At 43.0% G+C, this 26424-nt stretch overlaps 1 protein-coding gene across 1 annotated transcript; it reads right to left on the bottom strand.

Moving 5' to 3' along the window:
- Window positions 1–346: 346 nt before the first annotated feature.
- Window positions 347–21099, bottom strand: LOC139564752 (guanylyl cyclase C-like). The gene is made up of 27 exons (XM_071384535.1): window positions 20357–21099; window positions 20068–20180; window positions 19575–19642; window positions 19089–19307; window positions 18767–18885; window positions 18474–18570; window positions 18272–18377; window positions 17909–18065; window positions 17195–17280; window positions 16961–17078; window positions 11906–11987; window positions 11423–11525; window positions 11141–11203; window positions 10016–10087; window positions 9430–9534; window positions 9090–9176; window positions 8669–8801; window positions 8398–8535; window positions 8033–8121; window positions 7852–7943; window positions 6878–7036; window positions 6160–6352; window positions 5599–5773; window positions 5326–5424; window positions 5072–5166; window positions 4905–4981; window positions 347–4822 (listed from the first exon to the last, which is right to left on the bottom strand). The coding sequence occupies exons 1-27, from the start codon at window positions 20565–20567 to the stop codon at window positions 4618–4620; spliced, it is 3261 nt and encodes a 1086-aa protein (XP_071240636.1). The 5' UTR covers window positions 20568–21099; the 3' UTR covers window positions 347–4617.
- Between the last annotated feature and the right edge of the window lie 5325 nt (window positions 21100–26424).

Raw genomic sequence — 26424 nt, 5'->3', positions numbered from 1 at the left:
TACAATGAGAAACTATAAACCAATAAAATGCCCTGAGATTATAATGAGAAACTATGAACTAATAAAATGCCCTGAGATTACAATGAGAAACTATGAACTAATAAAATGCACTGAGATTATAATGAGAAACTATAAACTAATAAAATGCCCTGAGATTATAATGAGAAACTATGAACTAATAAAATGCACTGAGATTACAATGAGAAACTATGAACCAACACTGTGTGTATACATCATTTATAAGATGTAATCATCACGTTATTGATGGCAATATTAAGCTTTAGTATTATTATTATGCTTCGGTGATAATCAGTGATATTGTTTTGAACAATTGTTCATTGTTGATCGCTGAGAAAATGCAGAAATACTCATATTTGTCCTTTCTTCAGGGGCTTCTTTTTTTTTTAACAGTATTTTTATTGGAATTTCACAATTTTCACCCATATTAAAGAGATACAACAGAGACAAGGCAAAAAAAAAAAAAAAAAAAAACGGCACCCGCCTACACATACATATATATATATACATACACATATACACACATAAGCACACCACCTTCCTATCCCCGCTTCTCTCACCCTATCCCCATCATTGCGTCTCTCAATACATACATTTTAAACAAACTTACAAACAGAAATTAAACAAAAAAGCTCGGTTTAAACTAAGAAGTTAGGTTCCACACATGGAACATACAGTGTAATTCTGAATACATAGATCACCACCATTCTAAGAGAATCCTTGCAGCATAATAGCTGATACCTCAGGTTCTAGGTAATTTAGATAGGGTTCCCACACTTTGTAGAACTGATCTGTTTTAGAATGCAATGTACATGTCAGATATTCCAGAGGCACCCATTCAAAAAGTATCTTATGCCAATCTTTAATAGAAGGAACCTTATCACTAATCCACCGTAAAAGGATGTTTTTCCTTGCAGCAAAGGTAAGGATGTTGTAAAGCCTCCTCTTACTCACACAAGTAACATGCCTACTAGGGAGACCCAACAGTAAAGAAACTGGGTCCAATTCTAGATCAACCCCTAGGATCTTTTAAATTTCTTGCAGAACACCAGACCAGTATCTTTGTATGACCATAAACAATGTGTTAAGGTGCCTGTATCAGTTTTGCATTTAAGACACTGAGGAGAAGAGGAAGAGGGGCTAAAGGCATGTCTGCGATTTGGGGATATATGCAATCGGTGTATTATTCTTAATTGGATTGCTCTAGTACGATTACATATAGATATTGTTTTTGCATATCTCCAAATGTCCTCCCACATCTCTTCGTCAATAGTCACAGACAATTCTTTCTCCCACACTTGTTTCACCCTCTGTGTGTCGACAGCAGGAAAGGACCTTAAAGCATCATAAAACAGACTTACAGACATTTTCCTTTGTGGAAAAAAAAGCATTCTCTCAATGACAGACATATCAGGGTTACCAATTAAGGTGGTGCTCTTCACAATATAATGTCTTACTTGTAGGAAGCGGAAAAAGTCCTGCTTTGGGAGTCGGTATTTCTCCACCATCTGCTCAAATGACAATAGAATCTTATCAGCAAATAAGTCATTTAGTCTGTGTATGCCCTTATTAAGCCAAGAGTTAAAGCCAGCATCCAGCAATCCTGGACCAAAATCTGGGTTGTTAAGAATTGGGGTAAGAGCAGAGGTTAGTTTGGACCTTCCCAGGAAGCGCTGAACTGACCTCCAAACCTTGAGTGTGTTAAGTGTAATAGGATTATTGCAGTGATCTTCTACAGACTTGAAACTTCTGAAAAATAAAAGATCCTGTAAGGGGTATTTTGAAAGAGAAGTCTCAATGTCTAACCAAATAGAGGAGTCATCGTTTGTGATCCAATCAGAAATATAACACAGGTGGGCACACCACTGATAGAACCTGATATTCTATCAGATCCAAGCCCCCCATAGAACTTGGCAGCTGCAATATTGCCATCTTAAGCCTTGGCTTGCGTTTACTCCATATGAAGGAACTTAGCCATCCATTTACATCCTTTATTACCTTATTGGAGAGTAATACTGGGATCATTTGGATTGGGTAAAGTAGTCTAGGTAAAATGTTCATTTTCAAGAGGGATATTCTACCCAACCAAGAAATCGGGAGAGAGTTCCAGCGCTCCAGATCCTGTCTTATTGTATCAAACAATGGAACAAAATTGGCTTTGTACATTTGCTGGAATTTAGGAGTTACAAATATACCCAGATACGTAAAGCCTGAGGGAGACCATTTAAAAGGGAAGGGGGGAGAAGTATTAGGTACAGAGTGAAGGCTACCAAGTGGCATAGCCTCTGATTTAGTTAAGTTAATCTTGTAGCCTGAGAATTCGCTGAATAATTGAATAATATTAATAAGAGATGTAGTTGAGGTCTCGGGATTAGAGATGAATATCAGGACATCATCAGCATACAAGCTTATTTTATGGTGAACATCACCAATGAGCAGCCCCTGTATAGCAGGCGTTACCCTGATGGCCTCGGCCAGTGGTTCCATAGCGAGTGCAAATAGGAGGGGGGATAAAGGGCAGCCCTGTCTGGTACCTCTGTATATAGAGAAGCTATTTGACCTTAGCCCATTAGTAAGGACAGCAGCCTGAGGATCCTCATATAAAACTTTCACCCATTTTATAAAGTTGTCCCCTAGACCAAATTTATTTAGAGCAAAGAGTAGGTAAGACAACTCCACACGATCAAATGCTTTCTCAGCATCTAGGGAGAGCACAAGACCATCCCTAGCACTTTGTTGGTAGGCTTGAATTACATTAAGAAGCCGCCTGACATTGTTGCACGACTTACGGCCCTTAATGAAGCCAGTTTGGTCTCCTTTCACAATTAGTGGCAGTGAGTCCTCTAATCTTGTGGCTAGAATTTTAAAAAGTAATTTTCTATACACATTCAGAAGGGAAATTGGTCTGTACGAGGAACAAGACTCTGGACATTTTCCCTTTTTGAGAATAAGTGATATGTTGGCTTCCCTCAGCGTTTGAGGGAGCTGGTCATTTGAAAATGAGTGGTTAAACATATCACGCAATGGCTCAAGGATCAGGCCATGAAACTCTTTATAGAATTCACTACCAAACCCGTCTGGTCCTGGGGCCTTACCGTTTTGCAGATTCTTAATTGCGAACATTATCTCTTCCTCGGTAATAGGGGCATTAAGGAGAGACCTCTGTTCTTCGGAGATAGTAGGGAGCTCAATCTTAGAAAATAAATTCTCCATTAATTTGGGTGCGTCATTTGGCAGTTCTGAGGCATAAAGGTTTGCATAAAATTTCTTAAATTAGTCATTTATCAATTTATTTTCATATAAATGATTGCCATCCGAATCAGTAATAGTAGCAATTGACTGTGAGTCAGCTCTCTTTTTAGCTAGGTACGCCAAGTACTTTCCTGGCTTATCGCCATGTTCATATAGCTTTTGCCTGACAAATCCCATTTTCTTTTCAGCGTCCTGTGTTAGGAGAGAGTCCAACGTTGATCTAAGAACTGATATTTCCTTTAATAGGGCAGGAGTGGGAGTTTTAATGTAGTCCTTCTCTTTAGTTCCTAATTCACCCTCTAACCTTTTTTGCTTTTCACGCTTTTTCCGCCTCTTAGTGGCTGTGTATGACATAATCAGACCCCTGGTGTACGCTTTACAGGTTTCCCAAAGGAGCGAGGGATTATCTGTTGATTGAGAGTTAATAGAGAAAAATGCTTTAAACTCTGTAATAAAATATGATGTGAACGTATGGTCTTTAAGGATGGTTGTATTCAACCTCCAATGTCTTGACAGATTGAATGCCCCGTTGAGTTTTATGTCCAGGATCACCTCCGCATGATCAGATATGACTATGCTTCCTATCCTAGCAGATAAAACAGACTGCAAAGACGTCCTGGGCATAAAAAAGTAATCTATTGTAGTCTGACATCCATGAGGTGCAGAGAAAAAAGTGAACTCTCTGTTGGAGGGGTGAAAAGTTCTCCAAACATCAGCATACCCCAGATCATCACAAATAGCTTTAAGTGACTTAGCTCGAGGAGAGAGTGAAGCTATACCGCTGGGAAACTTATCAATAAGGGGGTTCAACAAACAATTAAAATCTCCTCCAACCACTGCAGTGTCTGAGTTTAATTCTGAAAAGTCTAGAAATACCTTAGTGAGGAAATAAGGGGGGTGGGCAGGGGGGAAGTAAATATTCATTATGGAGATGTTCTGCCCTTGTAAAGTACCATTAATTATAACAAAGCGACCAAATTTATCTTTCACACAATTCAAGACCTTAAGTGGTAAGTTCTTTTTCATTCAGGGGCTTCTTAAAGTAGAGGAGTACCATCCTGTTCCTTGGTTTACTGGTTCAGGTTTTCCTAAAGCATCTCCATTACAGACTATTTATGGAAAGTCTCCACACATTTTGCTCATGTGACCCAAAATAACCTTTATCTCAAACCAGAAAACCATGTCTTTTACCCAGAAATTAATTGTAAAATAGTCAGGTTTCCTATGTATAAGGCATTACTGTAGCTATTGTATGAGGTGAATATAAGACTACTTGACTCCACTGTCATCGTTTGACAGCGTGTAGTAGCGCTGTATCTCCACAGGAGGCAGTCTGGTCCTGGGTGGCTACAGGTAGGTGCTGGGAATGTCTGTGATGGCCAGGTGTAGGTACTCTGGCAGGCCGTCCTCCTGGCTCCCATTGGTCTCCCTCCTCCTGACTCTGGTGGAGAGGGTCTTCCTCTTCTCCATGCCGTTGGTCCCCGGCCCTCTGTTCTCCAGGCTGGACACGATCATCTCAGACAGATCCTGCTGTAGCCTCTGGAAGTTCTCCCTGAGGAGACAACCAGGGACAAGATGTTTGGATTATTTGACATACATAATGCTCCATATAGATATGGGTGGTTTCTACTCACGCTGTCGGGGGCGTTGGCAGGTTGTATTCTGTCCCCGTCACCCCTGTTAACCAGTATGTCATCTCATTGCCTTTACCCTATAATACATACACAAACATACAAATTGTTGGCATAATCTGAACTCTATACTCACAAAACCATCTCATAGCTTTATGAACCCAGCTTACCTTCAGAAAGGTCTCTCCTCTCTGCTCATACTCAAACTTGCAGTCTGTCCGTTGGAGGATGTTTATGGTGGGCTGGCTGACATGGATTCTTAGTGCTGGAGAGGAAGCATGAGAGGTGTCATCCTATGGTGAACTATGGTGAATATACGCTGCTAGAATGGAGCTGTGCTTGTGATAGCTGAGGAGAATGTTTGTAAGTGTTCATCCCAGTGGTTATGTTTGATGTGTCGTTGTCTGTGTGTGTTGTCTCTTACGCAGGCCTGCGGACTCCATGCGTGAGGCAGTGTTGACTGTGTCTCCAAACAGACAGTAACGTGGCATCTTGTTCCCCACCACACCCGCCGCACACGGCCCTGTAAATACACCAGACACAGTGAAAGCTAAACACACAGCAGGCAGTGACAGTGTTACTTACAGGACTGTATTGGCCCAACGTTATGAACTTAAAATAAAACTAAATTGTGGGAAAAGCTAAGATCTATACAAACTACTGTATGGGCCAGTTATATTGTGCTGAGATGGGGTACCTGAGTGCACCCCGATGCGGATCCACAGGGGTATGCCCGGTAGGTGTTGGAGCTGGAAGGTCCCTACGAAAGCTAGGATGTCCAGGGCCATGTGGGCGATGTCCACTGCGTGCCGGTTGCCATTGCGCCGCGGCAACCCTGACGCCACCATGTACGCATCACCGATCGTCTCCACCTGGCAGAGAGAGAAGAAGAGACGATAACCCTCTGAAATGTCATCTGAATACAATAATAACATTCATATATCATATGAAAACTGTTGTCCCCACTCAACTATTCCATCTCAAATGGTATGAATGCTTTCAATTTCATAATACTACAGTAACAACATTACTGTAGATTCTTCTTTAGTACAGTGGCTTGCGAATTTTTTGAACATTTTTATTTTTTACATTTCTCTTCACCAATTTGGACTAATTTGTGTATGTCCATTACATGAAATCCAAATAAAAAAACATTTAAATTACAGGTTGTAATGCAACAAAATAGGAAAGACGCCAAGGGGGTGAATACTTTTACAAGACACTGTATGTGAACATGTCAAGCCTCAGTCCCAACTACCTTGTATACATCATGGTGGTCCAGGATCCTGTCAAAGTTCTTGTAGATGTCGTTGAGCATGTCCACCACCTCCATGGGCGTGCTGTACTGGCACAGGGTGGTGAAGCCCACGATGTCGCTGAAGTAGACCGTCACCTCATCAAACAGCTCTGGCTCCACACTGCCCGTCTCCTTCAGGGAACGCACCACTGGGCTGAGGAGGGAAGCAGGGGGACGGGAGGTTAGGCTGAGCGACTCCTTATCGTTCTGTTGGCTTCCAAAAGCTAAATAGGCTGGCAGGTGTGTTAGGGTAAAGCGTTAAGAGGATTAGGGTTGTTAGGGTTGAACCAGGATGTGGACATAAAGCTCAGGTTAGGGGTAAAGTTAGGGTGATAGCTAGGGTTAGGGTTGAGCCAGGATGTGGACATAAAGCTCAGGTTAGGGGTAAGGTTAGGGTGATAGCTAGGGTTAGGGTTGAGCCAGGATGTGGACATAAAGCTCAGGTTAGGGGTAAGGTTAGGGTGATAGCTAGGATTAGGGTTGAGCCAGGATGTGGACATAAAGCTCAGGTTAGGGGTAAGGTTAGGGTGATAGCTAGGGTTAGGGTTGAACCAGGATGTGGACATGAAGCTAGTGTTAGAGTTAGGGTTAAGGGTTAGGGTTGAGCTAGGATGTGGACATGAAGCTAGTGTTAGAGTTAGGGTTAAGGGTTAAGGTTGAGCTGGGATGCATGACATACGCTGGCAGGAGCAGGAAGTTGAGTCTGTCAGCCCTGTCCCTCTCAGCCTTGTACAGAGAGGTTCTCTCCTCCACCAGGTGCTCCAGGTTCCTGGAGTACATCTGCAGCCGACGGATCAGGTTGTCCATGTAGCTCTCATTAGCCTGGTTGTGCAGGTTGCTGAATGATTGTGGAACATGGAAAAAAATGACAAAATCTCTGTAATGATAAAAGCCCAATAGCTCAGAAAATCTTTAACAAGAGAAAAATCCAAATTGGAGATTGTCTATCACTCCAACTTTTGCATGAATAATGCATTGACAGAACTCTACATTTCTAAGACGTCTGTATGTTAAACACAAATCAGCTGTTGACATGCCATGGCTTTTGGTGTGTAAAAAGGGTTTTGATTGACTGAATGTACTGAGTGTACAAAACATTACTAGCATCCGCCTTTTCCATGACATAGACTGACCAGGTGAATCCAGGTGAAAGCTATGATCCCTTATTGTTGTCACTTGTTAAATCGACTTCAGTCAGTGTAGAAGAAGGGGAAGAGACATGTTAAAAATATATATTTTTAAGCCTTGAGACAACTGAGACATGGATTGTGTATGTGTTCCATTCAGAGGGTGACAAGTGTTTTGAATGGGGTATGGTAATAGGTGCCAGGCGCACTGGTTTGTGTCAAGAACTGCAACGCTGCTGGGTTTTTCACAGTCAACAGTTTCCTGTGTGTATCAAGAATGGTCCACCACCCAAAGGACATCCAGCCAACTTGACACAACTGTGGGAAGCATTGGAGTCAACATGGACCAGCGTCCCTGTGGAACGCTTCTACACCTTGTAGAGTCCATGTGGGGTGCAACTCAATATTAGGATTGTGTTTTGTACACTCAGTGTAGATATGGAATATCAGGCATTATGTACACACACACACACAAACTCACACATCATGCACACACACTCGCACTCTCATGAAGCACTGGGCTTACCTGAATATCTTACCCAGAGATCCCTCTATTTTCTTGAAGTCTGGCCTCCTCTCCGGGTCCTCTTCCCAGCAGTTCTTTATCAGCATGTAAAGCTGCAGGAGACAAGTACAATGACAACCATACATACAAACTAACACAGATATGCATGCGTACGTGAGGAATGCTATGAGGGGCCTTGTACCTCCGCCTCGTTTTCTGCTGCTGTCTCAAAGTTCAGATCTGGCCTGAAGAAGCCAGTTTGACATGGGTACTGCACCATGTACAGCTTCTCTGAGGGAGGAAGGAAAGGGGAATTCAGTTGACAGCCATGCCATCATTTACAGTAAAATAATACGAATTTCACTCTCCTTTTGCAAAATCCCTAGAATAGTAATTGTTAACAGTGATCCCTAGTGAGCAGAAGTTGTATTTACATGTAATGGGCAGCAGGAGCCGCTGTTAAATTACCAGTGTGAGGTGCATAGACATAAAAAACTTGATAACTTTTACTATTGCTGAAAACTGTTCTGCATGACTCTCTGACTATAGCCGCCAGACCATTGTTACCTGCGATGTCGGAGCAGGCCTGGGTGAAGAAGGGGTTCTTCCTCAGTATGATCTCCTGAGCGATGATGGCAAAGCTGTAGACGTCCCCCTTCTGGGAGATCCCCTGCTTCCGGAGGTGTTCTGGAGCCGTCCACAAGTCTGACAGAAAGGAGAGGGACCAGAATGGGATATCAAATCACTCTCCTGCTTGAGTTTTTTACTAACTTCATGGCATAATACTTTCAGGTTGAATCATTTACTTGTAAGGGAAAAAGTGGGCAGAGGGCTTCACCTTTGCAGGGGTTGAGGATGGTGTTGCAGCCAAAGTCTGTGATTTTGACCACCATGCGGTTGTCCACCACACAGTTTGAGGACTTCAGTCGGCCATGGACCTCAATGTTGCTGGAGTGGAGGTAGGACATGCCCTGAAACCGCCACCAGGGTGAGCCCCACACAGCTACAGCATGCAACACCAGTGGTTCCCAACCAGGGGTACTATGACAACTGGGGGTACTTGAGAAGACTCATGAGACCATAGGGTTACTGGTAAAATGCACATGAGGGGGTACTTAAGGGGTACCACAGCCAGAGCAAAATTCAGTTGGTGGTACAGTAAGCAAAAAAGGTTGGGGGGCACTGGATTACACCATATTACAATGTCAGTGCATTTACCCACAGTAAACACATAGTACAACCAAACTACATAAGCATACCTTAGCTATGTCATACATGACTGAAATCTTGAATTCCAAGTCCATGAAGGTCTTTTCAGGATAGGAGATTGTGTCATTAAGGACATACTGTAAAGACAGTGAATTACAGAGTTTACTGCAGTTCAGTTTATGCTTGAGTGTTTTTGTTTCTGCCTGGTAGGGTATTAGAAAACTGAGTGAATGTAACTGTGATTGTGACCCAGGCACTGTCGGTAAAGGAGTTCTGTAATCAACATGTGTGTAAATGTCATTTGCTTATCATTGCACAATGAAGATATATGGGTGGAAAGTAGGACACTGATTCCCACCATAAAGTCGTGTTCTCTGCCAATCCTCTTACCCTCAGGGATCCCCTCTCACAGTATTCAAACACTCCAAACAGGCCATACTCAAACTTCACCGTGCCATAGAACTTGGTCAGGTTGTAGTAGTCAATACGCAGGAGCTGAGAGAGAGAGAGAGCGAGAGAGAGCGAGAGAGAGCGAGAGCGAGAGCGAGAGCGAGAGAGAGAGAGAGAGAGAGAGAGAGAGAGAGAGAGAGAGAGAGAGAGAGAGAGAAAGAAAGTGTGAAAGACATCCTCTCATGGGTGATCATGACTTCCTCACACTCATTTACACACTCTACTTTTATCACCTAGTTGCTCACATAAGGTCACATAGGCTATCTCCTCTGATTGACAAGGAGATAAAAGATTCCTCCATAGGGCCACAAAGCCACAAAACACACACACACAAATCCGCAAACCTCTGTTGTTCACACCACATCAAGATAAGCAAATATGTGGTTGACCTTGAGCTCGGGCCACATAGACACTCAAAATGGACACTAGATCAGTGGATAGCTGACTGGACTACTGTTTGAATCAGCAGGTTAGGAGAACCACGATAGCGGCGGAGAGGAAATGACATCATTAGCAAGAACCTTACAGTGTTGAGCTCAATCCTCTGGATCTCACTGAAGTTGCCATCTGTGTGTTGCAGCTCCTTCAGGATCACGGGCTGAAAATAATAGATCCATAATAATAGAGTAGAAGTTATGCCCATTTCAGCCTTTGAGAGTAGTTACTGGTGGGTCGTTCCTCCAATTCAGTGCCTTTCAAGAAGTGTAACTGTCACGAAGAGCACATATTCAACTTCATGAAAAACACTTTCCCCGTCTCAAGGGGTTAAATAAAAATATTACTATAGTAAGTGCCTATTAAGTGTCAAATAAAGTAACAGGGTTGACGATTTCATCTTAAATCAGCCATAATCTCCTTGCGACAGGGGAAATGGAAGCTTGTTGTGGGCAACAGGGGGTTGCAATTGAATGCAAGCTTCACAAAAAAATAAAAAATAAAAAACATTTCTAGCCTGTCTATCTATGGGTAACAGGGTTATGCTCGATCTGCTCAGTTTTCCACCACAAAACACCAGAAAATTGCCACAAAGACTAGAACCAGCTCTCCTGCTTTTACACTATGATTTGACTATTAAGGGAAAGGGAAAGCGGACATCTAGTCAGTTGCATTCAACTGAACATTTTATTCCGCATTTAACCCAACCCCTCTGAATCAAAGATGTTAATTTTGAAAAACATATTTAAAAAGGAATAGTTATACCATATTAATGAGAGTTCAGTTCAAGTAACAGGGTTGACCTTAAAATGAGGAACAAACGTAAATGAATCACTAATCACATGAAATAAATAATAACCTTCAGAAACGACTTTGTCAAAGCAACAAAATAACTAGGGCTTTACAATGATGGTGAAATATGGGGGTTAAGTGGGTTAAAATCTTCCTAGAAGTCAGAGAGGGTCCTCAGAGGGACATGTCATGCTGAATTTTTGCACTTTAGCAAGTCTTTATTCATTTATTGAATTCTCCACGTGGTCTACATTAAATGGCACATGATTTAATATAACAGGCTTTTAAAATGTTATATTGGTGCACAATTTGTCCTTAAAATATCAAATGGACGCAAAAGGAAATCTTTTCACGGAACGACCCTGGTATGACAACTCACACCATGTGTTTAAGTCAGTTTATGGACCAAAGAGTGTAATGGCACCTTTTTGTCATAGCGAGCCCTGTGAATCTGGTAACAGCTGTCCTTCCTGTTGTCTTCATCGATCTGATATATAGAAAGAAAAAGGGATAAATAATTCGGAATAAATCCCTGGGTATTAAAGAACACAGGGAGTATCAGCATGTAAATGAAATAATTTAAACCACCATCAGTGTAACACCAGCTTGTGTTGGCCATGCATTATGGGAGTTTGAGAGATGACATACTATAAATAGAAACATATAGGCAACAACATCATTACAAGGAGGAGGTGAGGGAGGTCACCTTCAGTGAGACCAGGCTTAACTCTTTCCCATCCAGCGGACCAATCAGGTCTTGGCTGATGTGGGACCACCTCTTTTGGTTTTGACGTTCCTTCATGTTCTGCCTATTGGCCATAAATCAAATCAAACCAGAGTTTATTTGTGACGTGCACAGGATACAGCAAGTGTAAACAGTACAGGGCAATACTTGCTTGCAAGCTCTTCCTCAATGCAGTAATACTAAGTAATATAAAAGAAAAATACACACAGGATTGATTGATACTATATACAAGGTCAATATCAGTATCAATCAATGAAAGGGATTCTGGTGACAGTTATGTAATCAGGTTTAAAGTGACTGAGCAGAAGGGTAAATATAATAATAATAATAATGTTAATAATAATAATAAATAGACAAACACAGAGGTGAGTGAGACATGTCATCAAGTAACAATGTGATTGGACAGAAGTGAGAACACAGAGGTTGGTGTGGTGCATATTTGACCTGTAGAAGATCAGAGCGATGGCAGTCACCACCACAACACTGACACTCAGGACGATCACAATGATATCCTCTGTCTTCAGATCTGGAATCACAAACATAGAATAAGTATTCCCCCCACCAATACTGTATCTTCGTACCAAGATGTAACAGAAACTTCAAAAGAGCTTGTGTACAAGAATAAACTTTGTACTGTTACTAGTAGCACTAGTGTTTATATATAAAATAAAATAAAATTGTATTTGTCACGTGCCGAATACAGCAGATGGAGACCTTGCCATGACATGCTTACTTACAAGCCCTTAACCAACAATGCAGAGTTTTTAAAAAGTAAATAAACTAAGGGGAAAATAGTAACGCAACAAAAAAACTATAACGAGGCAACAAGGGGTACCGGTACCGAATAAATGTGAAGGGGTAATATAGGTCATATGTAGATAAGGCTAAAGTGACTATGCATAGATAATAAACAGAGAGTAGCAGCAGTGTACGTGAAGAGTGTGAATGAATGTGAATGTTTGTGTGTGTGTGTGTGTGTGTGTGCGTGCGTGCGTGCGTGCGTGCGTGCGTGTCGTCAATATGTGTGTGTGTGTGTGTGTGTGGGTGCGTGTGCGTGTGCGTGTGTACGTGTACGTGTGTGTGTGTCGTCAATATGCATGTGTGTGTGTGTGTGTGTTGGAGTGTCAGTGTCAGTGTAGTATGTGTGAGTGTGTGGTTAGAGTCCAGTGAGTGTACATTGAAATAAATGTATGCACTCACTACTGTAAGTCGCTTTGGATAAGAGTTTCTGCTAAACGCCAAAAATTGAAATAAAATAATGGGGTCAATGCAAATAGTCCGGGTAGCCATTTGATTAACTGTTCAGCAGTTTTATCTCTATGGGGTAGAAACTGCTACTGACCTGTTACTAGAGCGTATACAGTGCATTCGGGAAAGTATTCACACCCCTTGACTTTTTCCACATTTTGTTACGTCACAGCCTTATTCTAAAATGTATTAAATTGCTTTCATTTTCCTCATAAATCTACATACAATACCCCATAATGACAAAGTAAAAACAGGTTTTTAGAAATATTTGGAAATGTATTAAAAAGCCACTCCTGCACTCCCGAAGTCACTCCTGCATTGTCTTGGCTGTGTGTTTAGGGTCGTTGTCCTGTTGGAAGGTGAATCTTCACCCCAGTCTGAGGTCATGGGCGCTCTGAAGAAGGTTTTCATCAAGGATCTCTCTGTGCTTTGCTCTGTTCATCTTTCCCTCGATCCTGACTAGTCCTCCCAGTCCCTGCTGCTGAAAAACATCCCCACAGCATGATGCTGCCACCACCATGCTTCACTGTAGGGATGGTGCCAGGTTTCCTCCAGATATGATTGTAACGTTCCTGACCTGTTTTATGTTGTTTTTGTATGTGTATATGGTCAGGGCGTGAGTTTTGGGTGGGCAGTCTATGTTTTCTGTTTCTATGTTGGTTTTGGTTGCCTGGTATGGCTCTTAATTAGAGGCAGGTGTTTTGCGTTTTCCTCTAATTAAGAGTCATATTTAGGTAGGGTGTTCTCACTGTTTGTTTGTGGGTGATTGTCTCCTGTGTCGTCGATGTATGTACCATACGGGACTGTTTGGCTGTTCGTTCGTTTGATGTAGTCTGTTCCTGTCCGTGAGTTCTACGTGTAGTTATGTAAGTTCATGTTCAGATTTCGTCTACGTCGTTTTCTTATTTTGTTAGTTTTGTAAGTGTTTTGTTTTCGTTTGGCCGTCCTATTCAATAAAAGATGGCTTATTTTCCTACTGCTGCGTATTGGTCCACTGATCCTTCTCTCCTCTCCTCGTCCGAGGAAGAGGAGGACAACAGCCGTTACAGAATCACCCACCAACCTAGGACCAAGCGGCAAGGGAATGCTCAACAGAGCAACCAGGACTTCTGGACTTGGGAGGAGATCCTGGACGGTAGAGGACCCTGGGCTCAGCCAGGGGAATATCGCCGTCCCAAGGCGGAGTTGGAAGCAGCGAAGGCTGAGAGGCGCTGGTATGAGGAGGCAGCGCGGCGACGCGGTTGGGAGCCCGTGAGTCAGACCCAAAAATTTCTTGGGGGGGGCACACGAGGAGTGTGGCAAAGCCGGGTAGGATACCTGAGCCAACTCCCCGTGCTTACCGTGGAGGTAGAAGGCGTCGTACTGGTAAGACACCGTGTTATGCGGTAAAGCGCACGGTGTCCCCAGTACGCGTGCTTAGCCCAGTGCGGGCTATTCCACCTTGCCGCACTGGGAGGGCTAAGTTGGGCATCGAGCTGGATGTCATGAAGCCGGCCCAACGCATCTGGCCACCAGTGCGTCTCCTCGGGCCGGCATACATGGCACCAGCCTTACGAATGGTGTCCCCGGTTTGCCAGTATAGCCCAGTGCGGGCTATTCCACCTCGCCGCACTGGCAGGGCTACGGGCACCATTCAACCTGGTAAGGTATACCCGGTGCCACCTCCATGTACCAGTCCTCCGGTGGCAGCCCCCCGTACCAGGCTGTCTCTCCGGGTTCTCTCTCCAGCTGTTTCCTCCTCTCCAGCGCAGCCAGTGCCTAGACCACGCACCAGGCTGTCTCTCCTTCTCCTCCCTACAGAGCCGTCCTGCCATGACCAGCCAGAGCCGTCCTGCCATGACCAGCCAGAGCCGTCCTGCTATGACCTGCCAGAGCCGTCCTGCCATGACCTGCCAGAGCCGTCCTGCCATGACCTGCCAGAGCCGTCCTGCCATGACCTGCCAGAGCCGTCCAGCCAGGACCTGCCAGAGCCGTCCAGCCAGGACCTGCCAGAGCCGTCCAGCCAGGACCTGCCAGAGCCGTCCAGCCAGGACCTGCCAGAGCCGTCCAGCCAGGACCTGCCAGAGCCGTCCAGCCAGGACCTGCCAGAGCCGTCCAGCCAGGACCTGCCAGAGCCGTCCAGCCAGGACCTGCCAGGGTTCCTCAGCCAGGACCTGCCAGAGTCCCTCAGCCAGGACCTGCCAGAGTCCCTCAGCCAGGACCTGCCAGAGTCCCTCAGCCAGGACCTGCCAGAGTCCCTCAGCCAGGACCTGCCAGAGTCCCTCAGCCAGGACCTGCCAGAGTCCCTCAGCCAGGACCTGCCAGAGTCCCTCAGCCAGGACCTGCCAGAGTCCCTCAGCCAGGATCTGCCAGAGTCTCTCAGCCGGGACCTGCCGCCCCTTGTCCCGGTGCTGCCCCTTGTCCCGGTGCTGCCCCTTATCCCGGTGCTGCCCCTTATCCCGGTGCTGCCCCTTGTCCCGGTGCTGCCCCTTGTCCCGGTGCTGCCCCTTGTCCCGGTGCTGCCCCTTGTCCCGGTGCTGCCCCTTATCCCGGTGCTGTCCCTTATCCCGGTGCTGCCCCTTGTCCCGGTGCTGCCCCTTGTCCCGGTGCTGCCCCTTGTCCCGGTGCTGCCCCTTGTCCCGGTGCTGCCCCTTGTCCCGGTGCTGCCCCTTGTCCCGGTGCTGCCCCTTCTCCCGGTGCTGCCCCTTATCCCGGTGTTGGCTGTTCATTTAGGGGATCTTAGTTTGAGGGTGGTCATTGGGAGGGGAAGACAGAAGCGGGGAGTGACTATGGTGGTGTGGGGACAGCGTCCAGAGCCTGAGCCACCACCGTGGTCAACTGCCCACCCAGACCCTCCCCTGGACTTTGTGCTGGTGCGCCCGGCGTTCGCACCTTGAGGGGGGGGTTCTGTAACGTTCCTGACCTGTTTTATGTTGTTTTTGTATGTGTATATGGTCAGGGCGTGAGTTTTGGGTGGGCAGTCTATGTTTTCTGTTTCTATGTTGGTTTTGGTTGCCTGGTATGGCTCTTAATTAGAGGCAGGTGTTTTGCGTTTTCCTCTAATTAAGAGTCATATTTAGGTAGGGTGTTCTCACTGTTTGTTTGTGGGTGATTGTCTCCTGTGTCGTCGATGTATGTACCATACGGGACTGTTTGGCTGTTCGTTCGTTTGATGTAGTCTGTTCCTGTCCGTGAGTTCTACGTGTAGTTATGTAAGTTCATGTTCAGATTTCGTCTACGTCGTTTTCTGATTTTGTTAGTTTTGTAAGTGTTTTGTTTTCGTTTGGCCGTCCTATTCAATAAAAGATGGCTTATTTTCCTACTGCTGCGTATTGGTCCACTGATCCTTCTCTCCTCTCCTCGTCCGAGGAAGAGGAGGACAACAGCCGTTACAATGATGCTTGGCATTCAGGCCAAAGAGTTCAATCTTGGTTTCATCAGACCAGAGAATCTTTTTATCATGGTCTGAGAGTCTTTAGGTGCCTTTTGGCAAAAAGCGGGCTGTCTTGTGCCTTTTACTGAGGAGTGGCTTCCGTCTGGCCACTCCACCATAAAGGCCTGATTGGTGGAGTGCTGCAGAGATGGTTGTCCTTCTGGAAGGTTCTCCCATCTCCACAGAGGAACTCTGGAGCTCTGTCAGAGTGATCATCAGGTTCCTGGTAACCTCCCTGACCAAGGCCCTTCTCCCCGATTGCTCAGTTTGGCCAGGCGGCAAGCTCTAGGAATAGTCTTGGTCATTCCAAACTTCTTTAATTTAAGAATGATGGAGGCCACTGTGTTCTTGGGGACATTCAATGCTGCAGACATTTTTTGATACCCTTCCCCAGATCTGTGCATCAACACAATCCTGTCTCAGAGCTCTACGGACAATTCCTTCGACCTCATGGCTTGGTTTTTCTCTGACATGCACTGTTAACTGTGGGACCTTATATAGACAGGTGTGTTCCTTTCCAAATCATGTCCAATCAATTGAACTTACCACAGGTGGACTCCAATCAAGTTGTAGGAACATCTCAAGGATGATCACCTGAGCTCAATTTCGAATCTCATAGCAAAGGGTCTGAATACTTATGTAAATAAGGTATTTCTGTTTTTATTTTGTTTTATAAATTTGCAAAAATTTCTAAAAACTTTGCTTTGTCACTATGGGGTATTGTGTGTAGATTGATTAGGATTGATTTTTAATTCATTTTAGAATAAGGCTGTAACGTAACAAAATGTGGAAAAAGTCAAGGGGTCTGAATAATTTCCAAATGCACTGTATGTCATTACCGTTAGGGTTGATTGGCTTGTCATCTGGGAGTTGAGACCCGGGCCAGGGCAGTGAGGGGGTGCTGTCCTCCACTCTGGTCTCATTTATGGACGTATCAAACACAAACAGGGTTTTGTACTGGAGGGGAGGTGCAATGACAGCGTTATTAAGTGATCATTAAATGATGTCCTGCTGCTGTTAAACAGGGGACGGAGATGGTGACCATTCCAACAGTTACATTGGATGAAGCCTACCTGTTTATCGATGGTGGATGTGTAAATCACAGAGAAGTTCACGTCCCTGTCCCCATTCTCATCCAGCACGTAGTGTCCCCCCATACCTGCACACAGATACTATTATGTCTAACCCTTTAAGAGTATCACCATTTATCCTCCTGAGCAGAAAACTGTTGACTGAAACACCTGCCCTTAACAACCAGTTGCTCCCTTATTATAGCACCAATAATCACACCACTGTGAGCAACAATTCCAAAGAAATTGAGGCTACGACCTAGTGCCATTATCAAGGTTCAGGTTGGGAAATGTCATCTAATACAAGAGGTTGGGGAAGACATATAACCAGCTGAACTACTATGGTCCTCAGCTATAAATGGACAAAATGTGAAACATTGCCCATAAAAGTCAGCCAAGAGAGAACACTCTAATTAGCCATGTACTGCACTGTAAAAAAAAATCTAAGTGAATGGGATTCTGCATAATGTGTGGCCTTTCGTTCCTGTGTGGAGAATGACGGAGGTGTGACAAAAATGAAACATTTACTGTTCTGGTTTGCGCAAGTTCCCGTTGGACGAGAGTCAAAGATCAGATGCTAAAGGTTGCCGCCGAGCAGCTTTGCCAAGTCCAACAAGTATAGGTTCTCACCATTGCCTGACTTAAAATGTTATGGTGTTTATATGGAGGACTGAGGACAGTATGGACCATGGCTCTGGCCATTAGGCCCTCCTATACCTTGAAAAGAGACATTCCTGAAGGGGTTTACATCGGAGAGCTCTGTGGCGGTTGGCTGTGTTGCTCTGCCTCTCAGCTCACTGGTCAACCTCTGCCTCAGCACATGGCCAAAGAGCAACACGCCGTCATGGTACCCCGCCACATAGTCATTTAACTCCTGCAACAGGAGAAGGGAAGCAGTCAGGAAGACAGAGAGACAGAGACAGAGAGAGAGAGAGAGAGAGAGAGAGAGAGAGAGAGAAAGAGAGAGAGAGAGAGAGAGAGAGAGAGAGAGAGAGAGAGAGAGAGATGGTATCTCTGTTCAGACATTAGGAGGTCAGAAGAATTGAGGAATGAAGATAGATGAGTTGAGCAGGGACTAACCATGCTGTTGTGATCTACTGTGTTGTTGTAATGTCTCTCAGGCAAGGTGAGCACCAGAACATTGTCCATGCTTGGGTTGGCAGTCATGTTAATGTGATACCCATGGCTAGAAGATAGAAAGGTTACATGGTTTCAATTTTCAATCAGTGTCCCCCCAAAAACGATGTAATGCAGTGTAACAAACTGCCAAAACCAGTCTCACTTATAGATATCGATGAGGATGAAGACAATTTCTGGGGGAATCGTTGTTTCGTTCTTTATAGTGGTGATGTCATCTGGGGTTCCACAGAGGATGAATACTAAAAAACATTGTGCAGGGGTGATAAAACTGTGTGATGAAGTAACATCTTAAAGCATGTAGCTAGATTACAAAAGTTTTGTTTTGTTTTTAGTAACCATTGATTTACTTCCTATTCAGGGTGGAAAAAGTGGCTGGTGTGTAAGGCATGGATAAGACTTGAGAAGGTATTGAAGAAGACAGAGGGAGGCACACACCGTTGCTGTGTCTGTTTTCAGACTGAATAGCTTTCTTTAGCTCTTTCTTGCTGCGTAGCATCTCTCTTGAGATTGACATAGCAAACTGGACCGAAGGTGCCTCCAGAGCATTGATGTACCTATGACGATGGCAAAAGGGAAGTGATGTAACGGTGCACCATGGAGCACCCAACAATAAACTCTTCTCTCCCTGGCATCAAACTTACGTATGTATGTTACAGTGTTACAGTCTACCATGCACATGCTATGACCATCTCTGTACTGTCTGTATGTGTGTACATGGCGGAAATCCCCTTTCAAATGCACAGGTGTTCCATCTCACCAAAAACAGTCTTCAGTTTGGTCTGCCTTCTTGTAGACATAAGCCCTCTCCCAGAGCATCTTCAGACCATTTCTGGTGAAGTTCCAGAAGTGGACAAAGAAGTTGGAGATCTTGCGTGCCGGGGGCAGCAGGCGGGACAGGTTGGCCTTGTAGTCACAGGACAGACCGAAGCTCCCGGCGGAGATGATGGGGATAGTCAGGGTCAGGCCTATCTCCACGCTGAGACACACAGACCGGGGGTCACACAGTTCTCCAAATAGAGGGATCATGGCCAGCAGGTCAATCTGTCCTTATCTTACAGGACATCATATTATAAACCAGCATAACAATAAACGCTATTATCATAATCACCTAGTGGGTCATTTACCACACGTACACATAATCAACTACTAATAATCAGGCAAAACAAATGCTTGTTCAATGGGGATGACAGAGACAGGGATCATTAACATGCGTGTGTGCGTGCAAGACAGAGAGAGTACTTACTCCACCATAAAGAAAGTGGCAAATGTACAGGAGGGTCCCAGCATGGCACATCCCACCTCACCTTTAGTCTGGAGCACAAACAAATACGTACATAAACATAGGCCCTCATATTGTTGAGTAATGGGGAAGGGCTTGTCCCTGTCTCTTACTCTTTCTGAAATAATGTAATCTTTATTCATCTTATAGGCCCTCTTCATCAGCCCAATTTTAATCTGACTGAAAGTGCTGTTTTAGGTTCAGTATAGTCATTGCAGTATTCGTCCGTAAGAATGAGAACTTCGCCACCTGATGTCTTAGAACAGTTTCAGTAGCCAAGCGGATCCAAATGATATGCCTACAGTGAATGGTTGAAATTACACTTCAATGGCAATTCATCTTCTCATCTAAATCAGTCTGTAAGTCAACATATAATATCTTCAAGTCGCAATGGTCTCCTGGAAGAGATGGTATCAAGATGAGAATGGACATTACTGTCTAAAAAAGACTGTCTCACATGCAGGGACTTGAGTATCTCCACTCCCTCACAGGTGCTGCTCCCACAGCCTCTTCGTTTGTACAGCGTGGTGTTGAACCCATTGAAATTAGCCGTTAATTTGGTGTTCAAACCTTGACAAGGGAGAGAGTGTTGTAGGAGGATGAGATAATGACGGTTATCAAGCATAATGAAATGTCCAATAGGTTTGTGTGATAGGTTACAGCTTAATTTTGTTTATCACTGACGAATTCATTTAATGTTGACATTAAAGTAAATTCAAATAAAAAAGAAATACATGTTTCTGTACCTGCTGCAATGTTCAGTTGCCGGTCCGCTTCAATTGCTTGCAACACTGCAACCTTTACAAGCCTAAGGCTCCAGTCTGAAGTTTGATCCTCCAAAAGTACAACGTTCATTGTGTATTTGGGTTTTGATTTCATGCATTTGTCCAGCATTCGACTCTCAACAAGTGCCACAAATAAGACTCCCACGCACAGAAAAAAAATTGAATTCAGCATTTTGATGCTGTACAGAACAGGACTTAATTTTAAAAATATTGTAAAAAAACTCCACTATCTAAATCCAGATGTAGACACCCCCTTAAGGGCTGAAGGCCACTCCAAACCAAAAAGGTAGAAAAGTTAGAACTAGTAAAAAGGAAAAAAGTTGTTTTAAAAAATGGGATGTTTAAAAGAAATTGTCCATTTGAGTAACCTACTTCAATTCTTAGATATAAATATAAAATGAAAAACAATGGTTAGAACTTTAACAAATTAACACTCTAAGTTATTTGCAATCACATGAGACACACCTACCAGAGCTAAGGTAGAACAAGAAATGGATGGGAAATGGGATAGAAAGAACGTCTTTTTTTTTAAAGAGGTGAAATTGTTTATGTCAGCTCAACCAACTCTCTGGATAAAGTAATGGTAAATTAACAAAAAGTAGAGAACCCTCTGATATTAAAAGTAAAAAGGTTTAAAGGAGTAGCGAAGGCAATAGACCCACTTGTGAGCGCTTCCGTGAAATAGTACCTGTCAGCCACTCTGTCCCACGCGTTAATGAACAACCGATTGTGACAGATTGTGCACACAGACGAGGGAGGGCAGCTATGCCTGACACCTACAGTTCATTTATTTATATATCTCAATATGAAACTGAATGATTTAATCATGTTTATAAACATGCTATTTGTTGACCCTGTTAACTTATTGGAAGAATCCTGTAGTATGCAGAACACCCTATAGAAACATTGTAATTGCCCTTATTAACTTATTGTAGGCCCTGCAATAATCTACTTGCCTCTGAGAGTTTATCTCTTTAAGCATGGCCTTTATTGAGTCTCTATTGTTTCCTTGTATAGGATACAGGTGAGTAGGCCTAAATCCAATGTTCAACTGACTAGTAGAAGGAATTGGAGGAAACAATGTGTTCCTCCTAATGAGAATTAGGAGGAACAAAAATACAAGAGAGGAAAACAAAGACAAAGGAATGTTGACAAGGAGGCATGTGAAAATCAAACAGGTAGATGTGAAATCGTATTGAGGACAATGGAAATTACATAATTATTATATAGCAACACAGTCTAGAATGTCCCAGAAACTCCATGTTCAGTAGAAGGGAGAGCTTTTGCAGGGAGAGGGGCGAAGGTCACAAAAGGCCATAAAATGGATGCCTTGTGTGTTGCAGATAAATTTGTTGGTTATAAAGCAAGTTGATTGCAAGCCTATAAAACGGTTTGCTAGTCCTTTAAATGGGTAATCTGCAGTTGAAACAATAACAAAGTGTCCTCCCCGCCACAGTTTAGGTAAAAAGCTGAATAATGGGGCTGGAGAAATGTAACCACTCTCAAATTCATAGATAAAGTTATGGATGCAAGGTCTGACCATCCATGATATCAAACGATAGCTTTAACCATGTTTTGAAGCTATGCCATTTTTGTTTACATTTACACTGTTTTCAAACATTTGAGTAAAACAAGCATATATTTAATGGTTCTGATGGGATACGACAGTTGAACTAAGCTCATGAGATATTTATGAGTTATATTCTTCAAGAATCAATGGGTACATGTCAATAATATATAAATCCAAAAATGGACAACTGTGGATTGCCCCTTTAAAGCATACACACAACATTTTGTGAAATATAGACATTTTAGAGAGATGTATCAACTAAACATGTTCATATATTCATAGGCTATTACACAGTTTTATTTTCAGTTATCCAAAACATACGTAAAACACGTAAAATCATGAGAACGGGTTGCAGAAACACATAGTCCTTCTCTGTGACAGAACCTGTGTGTAGTCTAGACTTAAAACATTTTCCAGGCTTGCTTGTGTGTTTGAGTTGCTATATTCCTCTCTTCCTCACTGCCCTCCTCCCAAGATTGTGCCCAATCTCTACGTGTATCATTCATTATCACGCTCATTATTGCTCATGTTTTCACATTACTGTTGTTTTGCTCCTCATTGAACAGAAAATCATGACTGAAGCTCTTGCAGTGTGTGTTTATTGTTTGGGTTGCCTTTGTGTATTTACTCTGAGTGTGCATGTCTTTCTGGCATAAAAACATCTTCGCCCCAATACCTTGAACTCTGACAGTAACTCCATCTTGTTCTGAGGCAATGGGCTGTTAGTTCTGTTTACTCAAGTCATATACTCTGCACACTCTTACATGTACACCGACGTGTTCAGGAAGGAGAACTGGGCACCGGTGCTGTAAAAACTATGTAAACATTACATTGAATGTGTCTGAGTGTAATGACTGGGTTGGTTTGGGAAACCCAGTCATTCTGCCACATGAACAGACAGAGAGAGAGAGAGAGAGAGAGAGAGAGAGAGAGAGAGAGAGAGAGAGAGAGAGAGAGAGAGAGAGAGAGAGAGAGAGAGAGAGAGAGAGAGAGAGAGAGAGAGAGAGAGAGAGAGAGAGAGAGAGAGAGAGAGAGAGAGAGAGAGAGAGAGAGAGAGAGAGAGAGAGAGAGAGAGAGAGAGAGAGAGAGAGAGAGAGAGAGAGAGAGAGAGAGAGAGAGAGAGAGAGAGAGAGAGAGAGAGAGAGAGAGCTGAGAATACTTCCATCTTCAAACACCCCAGTTGATTAGCAAATGGAGTAATAATGTGTTAAAGGAACAAGAGATTGTTTTTATAGTGACTGTAAACTTCTCTGATTGCCATTGGACAGAGTGGCATGACGCGTGCCTGTTATGGATGTTTTTGTTTCCCTCAGAAATATGGACTTTGCTGAACACCAGTGAATCTATAAAAAGATAGGAAGGCTGTCTATGTAAATGCTTCCTCACATACACACACAAACAAAACATGTAGGCATACCATAAATAAGAAATAAGTAATTTTGAATATAAGTACTACTACTTAAAACATGAACACATTTTCAAATATAAATCATAAAGACATTGTCTAAGAAGTTAAATATTGCCTAGTGCATAGAGTGATTTGTTGTGCATCACAAAGTGTTTATGAGCAATAAACGCCAACACGTCCAAGCAGAGTATTTTCTGTTCGCTGTATGGTCTCTCAGTGTTTTTCTCAGTGACTGAGGCTCATAATGAGATACCTATGGCCTGAGTGACCATCTGTCTCCTTTAGCCAACCCTATTTATCTCTGTCCATCCTGTAAATAAAATATTGAGCAAAAACACAGATAATACAAAGCTCTGGATACTGAAGAAGCAGGCTGTCACCCCGACTAAGACCCTGACACATTTTTAATGAAAGGGGAAAGGGAGAGTTGAGTAATGGTAAACTCACTAAGGCATGTTGTAAGTTGTATGTTGTGACTTGTGACTGTGAGTAATCCTGTCTCTGCTTCACAGTATCTGCTCTGTTATCTCCTTCCTGATAGGGCTGCCCCTTATCTATTCATGGCGTTGGAATTAATGTGGCCTTTTAAAATACAGACTTAGTAACTGGCCTCAATATTCATCACGTCATTGATGATATGTTACTAAGTCCAACCGAAGCATGTCTTTAAAGTCAAACATAGATGGCTTTTTCATTAACATCATTCTTATATTCCCTATACATATACATACGCACAGAAATAATATCTTGTTACAAATTAAAGACACAAATAGATTCCAGGCCAAATCAATGATGTGATTTATTGCTGTTGTGAAATGTCAGAGGTACACTACCTTTCAAAAGTTTGGGGTCACTTAAAAATGGCCTTGTTTTTGAAAGAAAAGCACATTTTATGTCTATTAAAATACAATAACATCACATTGATCAGAAATACAGTGTAGACATTGTTAATGTTGTAAATGACTATTGTAGCTGGAAACGGCAGATTTTTTATGGAATATCTCCATAGGCGTACAGAGGCCCATTATCAGCAACCATCACTCCTGTGTTCCAATGGTACGGTGTGTTAGCTAATCCAAGTTTTTAATTTAAAAAAGTCTAATTGATCATTAGAAAACCCTTTTGCAGTTATGTTAGCACAGCTGAAAACTGTTGTACTGATTAAAGAAACAATAAAACTGTACTTCTTTAGACTAGCTGAGTGTCTGGAGTGTCAGCATTTCTGGGTTCAATTACAGGCTCAAAATGGCCAGAAACAAAGACCTTTTTTCTGAAACTCGTCAGTCTATTCTTGTTCTGAGAAATTAAGGCTATTCTATGCGAGAAATTGCCAAGAAACTGAAGATCTCGTACAACGCTGTGTACTACTCTCTCCCCAGAACAGGACAAACTGTCCCTAACCAGAATAGAAAGAGGATTGGGAGGTCACGGTGCACAACTGAGCAAGAGGACAAGTACATTAGAGTGTCTAGTTTGAGAAACAGACGCCTCACAAGTCCTCAACTGGCAGCTCCATGAAATAGTACCCACAAAACACCAGTCTCAACGTCAACAGTGAAGAGGCGACTCTGGGATGCTGGCCTTCTAGGCAGAGTTCCTCTGTCCAGTGTTTGTGTTCTTTTGCCCATCTTAATCTTTTCTTTTTATTGGCCAGTCTGAGATATGGCTTTTTCTTTGAAACTCTGCCTAGAAGGCCAGCATCCCGGAGTCGCCTCTTCACTGTTGACGTTGAGACTGGTGTTTTGTGGGTACTATTTCATGGAGCTGCCAGTTGAGGACTTGTGAGACGTCCAGCTACAATAGTCATTTACAAAATTAACAGTGTCTACACTGTATTTCTGATCAATTTGATGTTATTTTAATGGACAAAAAAAATGCTTTTCTTTCAAAAACAAGGACATTTCTAAGTGACCCCAATCTTTTGAACGGAAGTGTATATTGGTGGCTATTCAAAGCCATTCATCACCTGCTGCAATTCAGCCTTGTATAATCTCCATTTCTGCCCTCAGTTTATTACCCATTATTCACATTACAACAATCTTATTGACAATAAAAAACAACAGAAGTTCAAAGTCTACCTAACCTAGTCTTAAATGTTGCTCAATGGACAACCCTTTGTGAATTGATCAGATGGCCCTTATACCTAGTATCTCCTTAGCATAGTCTAGTGAAGGGCCTATTAATAAAAAACAATCCCAAGAAATGCTGTTAGTCTTATTGTGTTCATGACTATGTAGCCATTCTCCTGAAAGTGGTGAATGAGGTTATACAAAACCATCGAATTTTATAAAATGTGCTCCTAGATGAAGGTGCATTGTGCGTATCAGCTAAATATAGAGCAAGGGTATACCAAGATAACTGGTAGATAACTGGTAGATAACTGGTAGCAGGATAAAAGACACACAACACACGTTTTAATTAATTTAGTTTCAAGTTGTATTAGTCGTATGTACAGGATACACATGGTCCAACTAAATGCTTACTTCCAGGTTCCTTCTCAACAATGCAACAATAAGAAATCTATTTGAAATGCGTAGTTTTCATGTCCATTCAGAATATCAGTAAGAATTTCAAAATATGGACTGTTTATTAAGGAGTGACGCAGAACAAATGGCCATCTGTGCCAATAGGGACCATGACTATAATCATGTCTTTATGTAAACATTATTTTTCCTTTGACGCTGATAGACCTTTCATCTTTATTTGAGTTCCTCACCACCCACAAGACATGTTAGGATTGCAGATACCCTTAACAGACAAATCCATCTAACAGCCCTCAGAACCTCCTTCGGGAATATAGCTGTTCTGCACTATGGCATTTGGCTTCCATAGGGCACAAGCATGTATATTGTTTTAGCCTGCCCTCTAGTGGACAACTAACTTACTGATAATAAAAGCGATCACACAAACGTCCTGGTAATCCTGCACAACAACTCTATCCAGAAGGAGCCAAGTGTGAGTGTTTATTTTGGAAGTTGGATCTATCACCATGTTATACAGGTAATTAAAGCAACACTTGATGGAGCTATCAACTAAACGTTATTCATCATA

This window comes from Salvelinus alpinus, chromosome 36 (assembly GCF_045679555.1).
Source record: "Salvelinus alpinus chromosome 36, SLU_Salpinus.1, whole genome shotgun sequence".
Lineage (NCBI taxonomy): Eukaryota > Metazoa > Chordata > Actinopteri > Salmoniformes > Salmonidae > Salvelinus > Salvelinus alpinus.
This window is presented reverse-complemented; position numbering and strand designations above follow the sequence as displayed.